The sequence below is a fragment of the Pteronotus mesoamericanus genome, unplaced genomic scaffold (assembly GCF_021234165.1).
Source record: "Pteronotus mesoamericanus isolate MK-2021 breed Mesoamerican mustached bat unplaced genomic scaffold, CSHL_Meso_final contig_347, whole genome shotgun sequence".
Taxonomy (NCBI): domain Eukaryota; kingdom Metazoa; phylum Chordata; class Mammalia; order Chiroptera; family Mormoopidae; genus Pteronotus; species Pteronotus mesoamericanus.
Window position 1 is genome coordinate 10,269,008 of NW_026555137.1, and position 14,666 is coordinate 10,283,673.

At 38.8% G+C, this 14,666-nt stretch overlaps 1 protein-coding gene across 1 annotated transcript in view; it reads right to left on the minus strand.

Moving 5' to 3' along the window:
• NVL (nuclear VCP like) overlaps positions 1 to 14,666 on the minus strand; it is a 53,948-nt gene that overhangs the window by 34,626 nt on the left and 4,656 nt on the right. Inside the window, exons 5-12 of the mRNA XM_054576642.1 lie at positions 11,290 to 11,347; positions 10,292 to 10,564; positions 8,357 to 8,489; positions 8,085 to 8,161; positions 7,427 to 7,561; positions 5,728 to 5,829; positions 3,117 to 3,234; positions 1,997 to 2,141 (exon numbers count right to left, since the gene is read on the minus strand). Coding sequence (XP_054432617.1) covers positions 1,997 to 2,141; positions 3,117 to 3,234; positions 5,728 to 5,829; positions 7,427 to 7,561; positions 8,085 to 8,161; positions 8,357 to 8,489; positions 10,292 to 10,564; positions 11,290 to 11,347 — 1,041 coding nt within the window. The remainder of the gene's footprint in view (positions 1 to 1,996; positions 2,142 to 3,116; positions 3,235 to 5,727; positions 5,830 to 7,426; positions 7,562 to 8,084; positions 8,162 to 8,356; positions 8,490 to 10,291; positions 10,565 to 11,289; positions 11,348 to 14,666) is intronic.

The window sequence follows — 14,666 nt, forward strand, 5'->3', positions numbered from 1 at the left end:
AGAAAAGACAGGGAAGAAAATTCAGATTCCTAAACTACGAGTAAAAACACATGGCTGAATACATTTATTTGAAGTTCTTGCGCCTCTCTTGTCAGTGGTATTGAAATGGGTACAGTGTGGGATCAAACAGCTCATTCAGCAAATGCTAAATCACTATCACATATCCCACTTTATTCCACTAAGTATTAAGGCAAATATCTGCTTTGTTACGAACTATATTAAATGTTGTGAGGAATAAAAATGTAGATTTTTTAAAACTAGTCTGCCTCTAAGAATTTTCCAGTATTACAGAGTAAATAAGGTAAAGGATTTATGTGGATATTTTTACAGTAGATTAAAGAGACATTTACGGGAAATAAAAGGCTTCAAATTCAAACTATTAATTGTATTCATTACAAAAAGTTATGCTGATATGCACTTTAATCTCTAATTTCATATTAGAACAGTTACTTCTTCAAAAAATGGTAAAACAGTCACATGGGAGAAGTATTTAGGGCTGGTATCATGATGTCTTCAACTACCGTTCAAATGGCTTGGCAAAAAAAAAGTACATACACACAAATCATAAATATATGTATGTTTTTATATACATAATGACAGTAACCATGGCAAAAATGTTAACAAGTGGTAAACTTAGCTGAAGTGCATACAGACACTATATTATTTTTTCAAGTTTCCTGTAGGCCTGAATTTTTTCAAAATATGGCCATCTACAAAAGCCCTTTAAGGACTTCACTGGTGACAGGATACGGACTAGATGGACAAAAGATTTTGTCTGGTAGGGGTGATGGGCTCCCCCGTGTCTGTGTCTCTACCATGAAGTCTCGCACTTAAACAAGGGGCTAAAGAACAGGGCCTTCCTATATTAGAAACATCTTGAAAGCAAGGACTCATAATTCTTTATATTCCTCATATTACCTACCAGAATGGCATATACTTACACAATATGCTCAATACATGTTTGCTGAATACATGCAAACAATTTCAATATTAAATAATATTTCACTGCAATTATAAACAGGTCAGTACACAAACTTGAACGTCTGAGTAGCTGTTTAAAGATTACCTACATGGGAATGCAAGTAACAGGCTTGTAGATGACTATGAATATAGTAGCTGAGGAAGAAATTGCCAACCAGTCAAAAGCTGAAGCCATGTTGGGTACGAGGAGGAAGAAAGGGTGACGCGTGTTCCTTAACCCCTTCTCCTTTCCACAGCACCTTCTGATCACCTGCTTCCTGCATTCCCTTCCTCGCTGCCCCCCTATTTCCTTTTACTACGTACTACTTTTCCTAAAAGCTGCTGGTGATTGTGTATACTAATTTTAGTGTCATTAACCTAGGCCAAAAGCCATTTTATAGATATATCTATATCTAGATATAAAGTATTTCAAAACATTTCTTCCCTCAATTTCTACTGCTACACAGTGCCCCCTGAGGTATTTTTAATTACTGACATGTTAGCGGACATTTCTTTGCTCTGCTGACATTCCCCATCACGACTAAGAGAGGCCGGTTCTACAGTAAAACCCAGATTTCAACTCGCTGGCTCTCATTTAGTTGTTTTTCACAGAACCGTGGTCTTGGGCCGGTTAGTGCAACAGGTTGAAGTCTGGTAGCCAGAGTCACCCTGCATGTGAACTGAGCACCACTCTATCCCATACTCTGGACACTGTCCTGAAGCTGACCAGCCAAACTGAAAAACGTAAGCCATTGTTAATAAGCCTGGACAATGAGTAAGGATACGTAAGTTCATCATTACTACGGAAAAAACAGCACAAAACAATTACCCTACCTATGAATAAATTGTGTTCTTAAAGCATTAATTTAATGTGGCTTTTTTCCTTTCCAAATCAATTTAACTGGCACACACACACAGAGAGAGGGAGGCAGAGAGAGGCAGGGGACGAGAAGCTAAACGCCTCTCTCACCCCCCAATGTCAAAGCGCCCCGCTCAGGCGACAGAGTGGCACGCGCCTTCCCCCGTAAGAGCGCACCTCTCCCTGGAGGCCTCGTCTGGGATGCCCAGGCACACTTCCCGGTCAAACCTCCCCGCACGTCTCAGGGCAGGGTCGAGCGAGTCTGGGCGGTTCGTAGCGCCAATGACGAGGACCCGGGCTGTGGCAGCCACGCTGTTCAGATCTAGTGGGAACCAGACACAGGATGAGTGAACAAGACTCTTACACTCAGGGCAATAATGCTTACACAGTCATTTAAGCGGTTAGAGAGAAACTATTACACACTTTAAAAGCAGTGCACACAGATAAATTAACATTTACTGAACGTCTGCTACGTGAGGAAGATAAATACAAACGGTCCTCACGCAGCTCACAACCTACTGAGGAACACAAAAGACAGATTTTGTGACGCCTAACAGGTGTAAACAAAGCATCACAGTAACATGATGGAAGGGGAATGATGGAATTGATGAAGGAGGTAACAGGCCAGCCCTGAGGGATAGGGTATCAAAATGCAGTGACAAGTAATGGGATTCTACACAGGAGAAACGGTAGGACGGACAGCACCAGGTGAGCAGTCCAACGACAGGGGGTCTGCGCAAGACAGAGGAGTATGTGTCTCCAAACAGACTCATAGCAATACCTTGAAATGAGGGGTTGGGGGGACACAATAAAGTCTTCAGTGGCTCTGGCTTAACCCACAGTTACATTTTTAGGCACAGAGCGTAGCATCCAGTGACTCTCATAAGCATTATTTCTCCCAATTGAGCCAGGGTTGACCAGCAAGGAGTGTAAGCTTCCATTCCCTCACAGGTAATAAGCTGCTAAGGAAGTTGGTTCAGAGTATATTCCTGGGTCTACAGGAAGCCGTGAAAGTTGTTCTGATAAGATTTGTGTTTTGAAAACAGAATTCTAATAGTAATTTTGAACAAAGAGGAACGGAAAGGAAATGTCTTTGTTGTGATTTGATGACAATAGGCAGGTAAGAGATGAGTGAAGGCAGAACATTAATGATGTAATCTTTTGGGAAAGAAAAAAGATTTTTGTTTTTACTCTGAGCTTTATTCTATTTGAATGTTTTATATCTTCACATATTATTTATACTATTAAAAATAAAGACAATTACTATCTCAAAGCGAATCCATTATTTTAAACCAACCATCCATGCAGGTTAGGAGCTGGGCTACAATTCTTCTTTCCATGTCTTTTGAAGCAACTTCTCTTTTGGGGGTAATGGCATCAATTTCATCAATAAAAAGGATACAGGGTGCATTTGACTAGAAATGAAAATATCACAAAAGACAACCATAAATTTATTTCCCAAACTGCAGCATAGTTAACTATATACATTTTTAAAAATCTTAAAAGTTCAAGGATCATTCACTTAAAAAAAACCAAAAACAAAAAAAACCCCTGAAGAAGGCAGTTCACAATGTGTTACTTCTGATTTTTACCTGATGTAACACAAGCAAGAGCCTTAGGAGAGACTCCATATGCAGCACATGTATAGTCTTCTCATCAATTCATGTTTTGGGATGATAAACCTACCAAAATTCTTTTGTAATGGGGCATATTTGCTATGCGAAGAAATAGAAATTATATGTTTATAAACTTTAATTAGAAGACCTAAGCTTACTACCAATGTTATGTGTGCTCCTACCAACATAAAAACATCCAAGCTTTCCCCTAGAATCTGCGACAAGAGGAATTTGAAAAGCACCAGAGGCTCTCACTCATTTTTCTACTGTGGTAAAACACACATGCTGTTTACTGCTTTCACTGCCTTAAGCGCACGATCAAACGCCGTTACGTTGGGCACCCTCACCACCAGCCACCCCAGAACTCAGCCACCCCCCGCTGACAGCACATGTGGCTCATTTGCAGATGGCACTGAATAAGGAAAGGTGGTCCAGTTCCTATGCATCATCTGGAGTCTTCTTTAAAACATCGACTACAGAGTTAGGGTAGAGTAAGTTAAGATATAATATAAGCACCCACTGCCTGGACTAGTCAAACTCATAGAGGCAGAAAGCAGAACGGTGGTTGTCAGAGGCTGGAGGGAGGGGAAAAGGGAAGTTAGGGTTTAATGGATAGAGCTTCGTCCTGTGGTTACACAACAATATAAGTGTCCTTAATGTCATAGAACTGTACAGTTTAAAATGTTTAAAATGATAAAGTAAACGTATTTACCACAATAAAAACAAGGGAAAAAAATATGGATGTTAAGATAAATACTTTAAGTAAAGTATCTCTAAAGCGCAGCTCATCCGTGGTTACTCAGTGGCCAGAAGCGACGCCAACAAGACTGCCAGCCCGGCTGAGACTCAGACCCATGGGGGCCCCTGCCGCTCCAGAGGAAAGGGATCCGACCCGCCAGCTTGCCCGTCCCAGTCGCCCTCAGGACGACGTTCCCAGAGAGGCGCCTCTGACGACTCGGTAGGGGACCCAGTTGCAAGAGAAGTTTTAGAGACCAAAGGTCTCAGAAAATAAGCACAACAGTTATTTACCAATGGCCTGAAAAACTGAATGAGAAAAAAGAGGAAGAAAAGAATAATAAGCTCAGAACTGGTTCAGAGAGAGAAGCACACCACCTAAAGGCATATTTTTGTCTCTTTCATTCATCATTGTGTTTACTGCAAACATAAACTTTATTAATTATTTACTAGCTCATCTTGGAAAACAGACAGCACCTGAAAGAGTTTAGCTTTGCTTTGTACGGTTAAGTACCCTTCCTACCCTTTCTCTGCATCTTCCTTGTAATGTCCACACATCAAACCAAGTAGGCAACTTCTATATTCTTGCTATTTTAAAAAGTATTCCCTGCTGAAATACAATTTCTCTTTTAATTTCATATCAGCTTCCAGCAGTTGCACCGGCCATTCTGGGTACAAGTAATGACATAAAATTAAACTCACCCCCATCTGTAGTTTTTAAGCACTGTGGTGGTTGGTGACACTCAAGATGCATAATGTTTACAGGCGTTTGTTATGTACTGTGCACTACCCAGAAGGTTCTAGAAGAATCCTCTCCTTTAATACTTTCAAGCACCCCATGAGATTTGAGTAGTACTATTAACTTAGTTTCTAGTACAGAAACTGGGGGTTGGAGTGGTTAAATCTCTTGTCTGAGATGGCAGTACATGGTGGTACAAGGGTTTGAACCTATGCTTCAGACTTGAAAGTAGACACAATTATTCAGGACACTATACTGAAAGGAAAACTTTAATTGGACACAAATATCATCTTCCTCAGAAGTTCTTAACCATCCAAATTGGTAACGTGAATTACAACTAGGATAAAATCCAAGCTGTAATTCTCTGGTGACAAAATTTTCTTTTCACAGCTTTAATTATGCAAATAGAGAAAAGTTTATCCTGGCATTGCTATGGCTGCTTTATAATGTGATGATTCTAATATTAAAAATTTTCACACTGCTCACAAGTTGCCTGGCAAACCTAAATCGTAGAAAGTAAAAAGTAAATTATCACAAGGATAACCTATTTTCAATATACACTACTGGGTGTGACAGACCAGAACTTCTCACCAGAAGTTCTGATATTCATATTTGGTTTCAGATTAAACAGATTATTTTATCCAATGGTCTGTATCATTAAATCTGCTTTAAATATTTAGTCATCGTGGGTAGCAAACTGCGACGTTCAGCAAAGAAGGGCCAGTGAATGGGTAACAAATACGAGCTCGAGAGAAAACAGGATCTTCACTACGGCCCCGCGCAATGTGGCCACCCGACGCTTGGCACTGCTGACTCACCACAGCTTGTTCAAACAGGCCTCTCAGCTTCTCTTCAGATTCTCCAGATACTCCAGACACTATCTCCGTGGCAGCTACTTTCAGAATTGGAAGGTCAAGTTCCTACACACAAATGTGAAAAAGAATGACCAAATTTTTAAATTTTAGCTTCCCTCCTTTTTGCTTATTCAGTCCCTCTCTCAAAATTACCTTTTCAAGATTTTATTTTATTTTCAGAGAGAGGGAAGGGAGGGCAAAAGAGAGGGAGAAACATCGATTGGTTGCCTCTCGCACGCCCCCTACTGGGGACCTGGCCTGCAACCCAGGCGTGTGCCCCGACTGGGAATCCAACCGGTAACCTTTTCGTTCTCAGGCCAGCACTCAATCCACTGAGCCACACCAGCCAGGGCTCAAAATTACATTTTAAAAACGACTAATTTCTTGAGGAATGTCTTTTTGTGTTGGTCCAATAAAAACTTTATTTAAAAATCTATGGTTTTACTCACACACATTGACAAGATACCCTCCACTAGTTTTCACTCCACAGATGTCGCTACAAAACTCTGTTACCATCTCCTCTGAATAAAGGGTCTTAACTCTCAAGAGGTATGTTTTCCCCAACTTGGAACTGAGCCAAAACAAATTTATCTGTCAGGGAGGAAACAGCAGGTGCTGTGACACAGCTGCCCCCCACACACTCTGCCAGCATCTCTCTACCCCGAACCCAGGGAAGTAGCCAATTGTCAGAAGAGGCAGCTCTGTAAGGAAAGGAAGAGAAACCACCACTGTCTCTCCCACACAAATGGCGACAAGCCTGCCTAAGTCCTACTCACTCTTCTGGCCATTTTGAAAGTCACTCCACAACCATATTTTCTTTGATGCCAACTCTCAACTTAGGTATCCCAACAACGATCATATGGCATTCTGCGCTTCTTCGGTCTCCCATTTAGTACAATTGTGACTACGCAGACATTTATTTGTACAGATGACTGTGTAATGTCTGTCTCTCACATTAGACTGAAAAACTCCTTAAAGAAAAAAACTGGGTTTGTTGTACTTATCGCTGTATTTCAATGTCTGGCATTCAGCAGTCACAAAATAGATTTATTCAACAAATGAATAAATGAGGCAAATCCATCAAGTTCTATACAAAAGATTTTGTTTCATGGAGCACTAATCTTTCAGTAAGCAGTATAGCATCTTGTTCTTCAAATTGAAATTACTCAGGCATTTTGCATTTTACCTTCTAATACAGTTTCTGAAAAATCTGATGGGATGTAAATAAGAGTGCTACCTGTTTTATCAAGTGAATATCTATTTTAGAAAGAATATTTTAACCCTAAAAAGTATAAGATAATGATCCTGAATAAAAATTCTGAATAAGTTTAGCTCTATAAAAAAAATACATCCGTAGTTTCCTTATTTCACTGCTCTTTAGAACCACTGGCTTAAGGAGAAAGGGAAGTAACTAAAATGTAAATGCATTTAAGAAAAAGGATTGTTCACAGCTATATGATTTTGCTTCCCACCCAATCCATATAAATAACTGGGTATATTTAAAAAATAAAAATTTTACAAAGAGCAGCATAAAAGAGGTAAAGAAAATGAAGAGATCAGTTCTCTTGAGAATATGACAAATCTGGTTCAAGGTGATCAAAGAGAAAAAACAACCAATTATCAACAAAAATAACAAAAGCAACCACGTGTCGGCGAGCCTCACCCCAGCAATGGCATGTGCAAGCAACGTCTTCCCACAGCCTGGTGGTCCGTGAAGGAGAACTCCACGAGGGGGTATGACGCCCAGGTGCTGGTACACCTCCGGGTGACGCATGTGTATGAGCATCTTGCAGACTTCCTGGCAGGAAATAAATAGCAAAGATGTCTTTCTCGGCCCAAGAAAGAATCGACATTGAATGAAATGTCCTATTCTTTGGAGCAGCAAAATACAGTAGAGAGAGCACAGGCTCCAGACTTAGACCTGAGCTTGAATTCCAGCTCTGGTGCCTACTATGTGACTATAGAAATTCAGCAATAATTACCTCTGCGCTTCCATTTCCTAACATCTACCTTGCATGTAGCTAGCACAGTAACTGGAATACAGTAGACACTAAAAAATAAGTAGGAACCGTTATTATTACTACTTTTAAATCACATTACTTACAAAGCATGTATCTATGTACGCTATAGTTAAGAAAGTGGAAGCTCTTACGTTTCTTTTGTCCCTCAATACCCCAAAGGGTGCAAGTTCAGTTTGCCCTCCTCCCCATCCCAGTCTCCTTTCCTAGACCTAGTTCCCATCAGAAACAAAGAGGCAGGCTTGGTGGGCATATCTGATCAGCAAAGTACCCACTGGAGGTAAAACTCTGAATTGGAATAACCTTTAACGTCGTGTCATTGCCCCCAACATCTTCAAACTTCACACTGGACGTCTGGAATTCTGGCCCTACGGCATTAGCTGGTGACCAGAAAGGAGAAAGTGAAAAGATCAGTGAAGCTGCAGTAGCTCACATTTAACTGTTCTTAGTAAACAAAGGTCCAGTGGATAGTGAAGCATTTTCTAACAAACGTCTCTACACACAGAAGGTCCCCCAAGCAAATCTGCTTGGAAGAGGGGATGACCAGTCCACCACCCACAAGACCTGCACCTCACCTTTCTTCCGCAGGACAGCTTCTATTTCTCCATCTACTTCCTGAGGATCTTCTTTCTTCTTTTTGCCTCCTTTGCTCTTTAACCTGCCCTTCCTTTTTTTATTACTCTCCAAAAGAGAAGACTCTTTTGAATCCTGGATAATTAATGCAAAGAGATTTGAAAAAGGTTCATTAATAATTCAAACGGGGAAAGGTTCTGGCAAATCAAAAGGCTTGGTTCTTGTACACCACTTAGAGACGCACTGTCCAGGAGAAATATAACATGGGCCACATATGTAAATATATATATTCTAGCAGCCCCGTTTAAAAAAGGAGAAAAGGGAAATTAACCTAATAATCTATTTTTTTAACCAAGCATCTTCAAAACAGTATCATTTCAATATATAGTCAGTATAAAAAATTAGCCAGATGTTTTATATTGTCTTTGTAGTAAGTCTTCAAAAACCAATGTGTACTTTATGCTTATAACATATCTCAAGTCAGGCACTAAATTTTCATGGGAAATATTTCACTTGCTTTTATGTTTCAGAAAATTTAGAGCTGAAAAAGTAGATTCACTAACCCAAGTCATCCCAAACATACTTAAAAATGAATTGTCAAGAACTGAATCGAGTATTAGTTTTTAAATTTAAGTTCAGTTCATCACTTGCACTAGCCAAATTTCAAGTGCTCAGTGGCCCCATGTGGCCAGCATTTAACCACACTGGACAGTAAGCCCAGAGCAAATACAGCCAGTCTACTGTGGGACAGACTATTTTAAATCTCCTCTCGTTCTGCCAAGCATTAAAAAGAAGCAGTTAAAAATGATGCCCAGTATGTTCCATATGTGGTAATTCCAAGTTTCACTCTTCTTTAAAGGTTAAAAAAACAAGGCACCTACTTATTCTACACATTTTCACAGTATATCTTTTTGTGTTGGATCCCTTAAGCTATTACCCTAAAGTAAAAATAAACCACACTGCTGGTTTGAAAGCTATCTTCCCTCCTTCCTACAACTACCGACTTTCCGTAATACATCCCCCAAGTAGTAATTCTTTAACTCACACTAGTAAATGCACCTCAGAAAGTTCATTAGGCACTAATTCAACAAACTGACAACTGCATGCTAGACGTGTTTTAGCCAGGACACATTATTACACAAAACAAAGTCCCTGCTCTCTTGGAACGGATATTTCAGTGGACAGAGACAAAGACAGAAAATCAGCTAAACAATTACACAAGTCAGGTGGTGGTAAGGACGTTAAAAAAAGGGCTATAGCAGGGGCAGGAAACAGTGCGCAGGTCAGAAAGGCCTCTCTCTGAAGATGACACATAAAGAGCTGTGAGGAAATGGTGGCGGGGACCACAGAGCTAGGGAATGTCCCAGGCAGAGAGAAAAAGTGCAAGTGCCCCAAGTGAGAGGGTGCTTGGTGGGCTCCAGAAACAGGGAGGGGCCCATGCGTTTCAGGGGAAGCTGGGAGGTGTGAAGGACGGCCGCGGATGAGGCTTGGAGGCAGCAGGGCAGCCAAACCACACGGCTTCGCCAGCAATCGCGAGGGCCTCGATTTTAGACTAACTGAAGCCACTGGAGGGTTTTTAGTACAAGAATGACAACGATCTGACTTAATTCACAAGAAAGGCCTCTGTGTGAAGAATAAGCTAGGGGAACTAGAGTGGAAGCAATCTCCAGCTGGAAGGTTATTCCAATAGTTAAGGCAAGAAAGACTAGAGGAGTTCTAAACTGTAGTAAAGAAAAGGCCTACTGGTTTAAAAAAGGAAAAAGAAAGAGCAGAGGTGTGGCTTAGGATGGGACTGATGGCAGCAGTGCAGAGATGAAACTGCACGTGTATTTCAAAGTTCCTATGTCTTTTGTTTAACACAAGAATCTGCTTAATATTATATTCAACGAAAAAACTGTAAAGTAACTACATGGGTTAAGATTTCACTACAAAAATACCTCTATCTCAGATATTGGCTTCTTATTATTACTTTTCTCCTCTGATAGGTCCAAGAAAAAGCTGTCTTTCCTTCCACCTGGAGTCCTGTCGATAAACCATCCTCCTTCAGAACCTCTGGCAGGGGTCTTCAAAGGAATGGAGCCGGTTCTGGAAGTTATCGGCGGTGCTGAAACGCTGGTTTCTCTTTGCTCCATCTCGGGAGTACTTGAAACAGAGTCAGGATTTCCTTTCCGATATAAGGAGAGCAGGGAAGTGTTCATGTGATTTGCCAACTGGCAGAAACATGATTTTAGCATAGGTTACTCAATAGGTACTCATAAAGCCTGACCGATTATGTTACTAAGTTCTCTACATTTTGCTCCCAATAGTTCCTCTCATAACGTTTATACTCAGAAAAAGAGGTATTTGTGGTGAGATGAATCAAACACAAACCCTTACTATACAAAAAGATGTACCCCCTCTCCACTACAAGTTAATGCACCAATTCATAACTGGCAGTTAAATAAAACTGAACATGAATGGTCACTTTAAAAAAATATAACAGAAGTATAAACAGGAACTGGTAGTCAGTCAGTTACTACTGTTAGTAATTACTATTAACCCATCCATTTAAAACTAGACCACATATAACTGAGTATCACCATGACCGTTAATAAATTCAAAAACTGAATTACCAATGGGGAAAAGAATAGACAGTAAGTTACAAATAATTTTACATATTATTCCTATGCATTCCTTTAATCCAAATCTATTTATTGGCAATGCTAACTCTTTGGTAAAAAATATATCCTTTTCTTCGTTTTTACTATGAATTCCCCTTTCTGTCAATGTCTGCCCTTATTTCTGGCCATTTTCTTCCCTTCTTTTTCCCTGTGCAGTAGGCTACAAAAACAAATATGGGAAAAACGGTTAACACAAGAGATCACTAACACGGCACACAGGAAGCATCACTTGTTTATTGATGATGTTCAAAGTCCCCTCTAAAGGCCTGGCTTACCGGTGGGTCTGCGCAGTCTTCCGTACTTGAATCATCCTCTGAATAGCTTTCGGTGTCCCTCATTCAAAAGAAGACATGGAATGTTTTAAAGGCTTTTCTCTCACATCCTAAAAAACTTACTACCTAAAACAAGAAAATACTGTATACTGAGGGGGAATATTATGGTGGTTAAGAATGCAGGCTTTGGAATCAGAAAAATTTGGATTCAAAATCCAGCTTTACCGGTTACTAGCTTCTATTAATCTCTCTGAGCCTCAGCTTCCTTATCTACAAAGTGGATATAATAAATAATTATATTCAAAGTCCTTAATACATAGAAAATGCTTAATAAATTGTGATTTCCTTTAGCTTAGCAATAAAAAAAAAGTGAAATGCAAATTCCCATCAGATCCAAGGGTTCATTTAGGAATATCAGATACCAGGAGAGGAAATACTCCAGCAAGTCATAATTAAGCACTTTGAGTAAAAAATTCGTAAGTTGAACATGGCCAAGCCATGTAAACAAATGTAACTTTTCTAAGGATATTCAGGAGGGCAAAAAACAAATATAAATCCTAATAACTACAACCTGAGAATGTAGTCTCAGTTTGTTATAACAAAGAGTTGATATCTAATAACTTCAACTAACTATAGAACTCTGTTACTATTGTTTCTCTAGAAAATAATTAAATAAAAAAGGGGTTTTCCTAAGTAAAAAGGTCTACATGAATGCTATGACCCATCTTTATAATTAAGAAATGAATTATTTTGCTATTCATTAAATTCAATTCATGTAATTAGGGGCATTTCTTTTCAATGTAAAGAAGGTGGATTATTCAACTACTTGGGAAAACATATTTTGCCCTACAATTCATACCCTACAAGAGTAGTCACTTACAAATGGACTAAGGAGTTAAATGTAATACCATGAAGGAACAAGAAAAAAGTATAGGTAATAATTCTGCACCTCCTGTGCTAGAGATCTATGTGAGCATTATCAGCATAAACCATAAAAGAAAAGGCTGATAGATTTGACTAGGTAAAGATGCAGAACTTCTAAAATCAAAAGATATTACAAACAAAAAGAAAAGGCAAATGGCAAAATAGGACAAACATTTGCAATACATATAAAAAGAGGTGCTATCTTATACAAAGACCTCTGACAACTAATAAGGAAAATTCAAATACTTCTCAAATGACAGACAAAACCCACAGATAAGCAATTTGCAAAGGAAACATGAAACAGTCAAATGAAAATCACTAGTTATTAAAAAACTACAACTAAAGACAATATGATCAATTTTTGTATATAAAAGTGGCAAAGATGAAACAGTAGTACAACTAGGAATGCAAAGGTGCAGAGAAATGCACTTTTTACACACAGCTATTGGAGTATAAACTAACGCAAGGGCTTTTGGAGGACAACTCCAAATGGACTCAAAAATATAAATCTCTTATCCCAGAAGTATCACTTCAGGATTTTAACATAAAAAACAAACAAATGTGTACAAAGATATAGGAACAAATGGAGTATTTATAATACACAGAATAGTGCAAAACCAGAAACAACCAAATGTTCGTGAATAAGGAACTACTTAAAATTATGGTTAAATCTAAATGAAAAAGAAGCAGCTATAAAGTATGAAAATAAGCTATTACCACATATCCTATAGACACTAAAAGGAAAATAATATTCTGAGATGGACAAATTGCTTTAAAAGTACAATTTACCAACGCTGAGATAAGAAAAAGAAAATAGGAAGAGCTCAATATCTAATAAAATTAAATGTTATTAAAATTCTTTCCAAAAAGAAGGCTCCAGGCCTAGATGAATTCTGGGTGAATTCTAAGAAATATTCAAGAAAGAAATAAGAGTAGTATTACACAAACTTTTTTCATAAAATACAGACCAAAAACATGTTCCAATATATGAGGCCAGTTAACCTTAAACTGAAACCTGACAAAGACATTGCAAAAAGAAAAAAAGAAAAAAACAAAAAAACCCAGACCAAATGAATCTAGACACAAACATCTAAAGAACAAGACTAGCAAATAGAATTCAACAATATATAAGAAGGATAATGTATCAGAACCAATTAGGGTTTATCCCTGGAAAGCAAGATGGGCTTAACACTCAACATCAATGTAATTTACCAGATTAATAGAATAAAGGGAGAAAGCCATAGTAGAATCTTTCAATAAAAGCATAAAAAGCATTTGACAAATACCTAACATAATAAAAAAAAAATCTCAGCAACCTAGAAATATTCGGTACCTTCCTTAATTTGGTAAAGGGCATCTAGGTGTATAAAAAAGAACTGCAGCTAACATCACAGTTACAGTGAAAGTCTATGTAAAAATTAAAGACTGACCATACACACTGCTGATGTGACAGTAAACGGTACAAATTCTTTGGAAAAGAGTTTGCCAGTTTCTTACAAAGTTAAAAATGCTGTCACCGTATGACTCAGCTCTCCCACACCTAGATATTTACCAAGAGAAATGAGAACCTCCTCCACCTAAGTCTTGGACGTAAGTGTTCACAGCAGCTTTCTTTGTAAGAGCCAAAAAGTGGAAGCCTCCCAACTGTCCATCAATAGAGAAACAGATAAAAAATCATGGCATAGCCATACATACTCAGCAACAAAAAGCAATAAACTGCTGATAATACAAGCATTGATAAATCTCAAAATCATTATGCTAAGTGAAAGAATCCATATTTTAAAAGCATACACTGTGCTTTTAAACATCCACAGAAACTTCTAGAAAATGCAATCCAACTAGCTAGTGATAGAAAGCAAATCAACGGCTGTCTGAGAATGAGGGTAGAGGGAGAAACGTATTGCAAAAAGACACAAAAGAACTTGTGGGGTTGATGGAAATGTTCGGTATCTTGCTTATGGTGATGATTTATTGCGCATATACATATGTCAAAACTCAACAAGTTGCCCAATTATATTGCAATAAACTTATAAAAACTCAAGAATACTATTTCTTAAACAGAACTGACACCTTTTTAGGTATCTGGCACTGTATCAGGGCAGAGAAAAACAACAATAATGAGAAAGTTCTGTTGGTAATGCAAACAAGTAAACAAACAATCTCAAAGCTATATAACATGATAAACATTATCATAAAAACACTAAGAAAAGAGTGTAAGAAGACCTGCCAAGGAAAGTAATAGCAGTTTGAAAGCTGACTCTTGAATGCTGAGGGAGAGTCTGTGAAAGAGAAATGAACATTCTGGCTACAGAAACCAGCACGATGAGTCTGACTTCTTTGGGGAAGAGTGAGCACTCAGCGTGGTTGAAGCTCAGGACAGGAGAGGTTAGGTAGGTGCTGGGCAGCGCCTCGTCGGCAACGAAGAGCCACCGAAAGCCTTATGAGTACAAATGCAA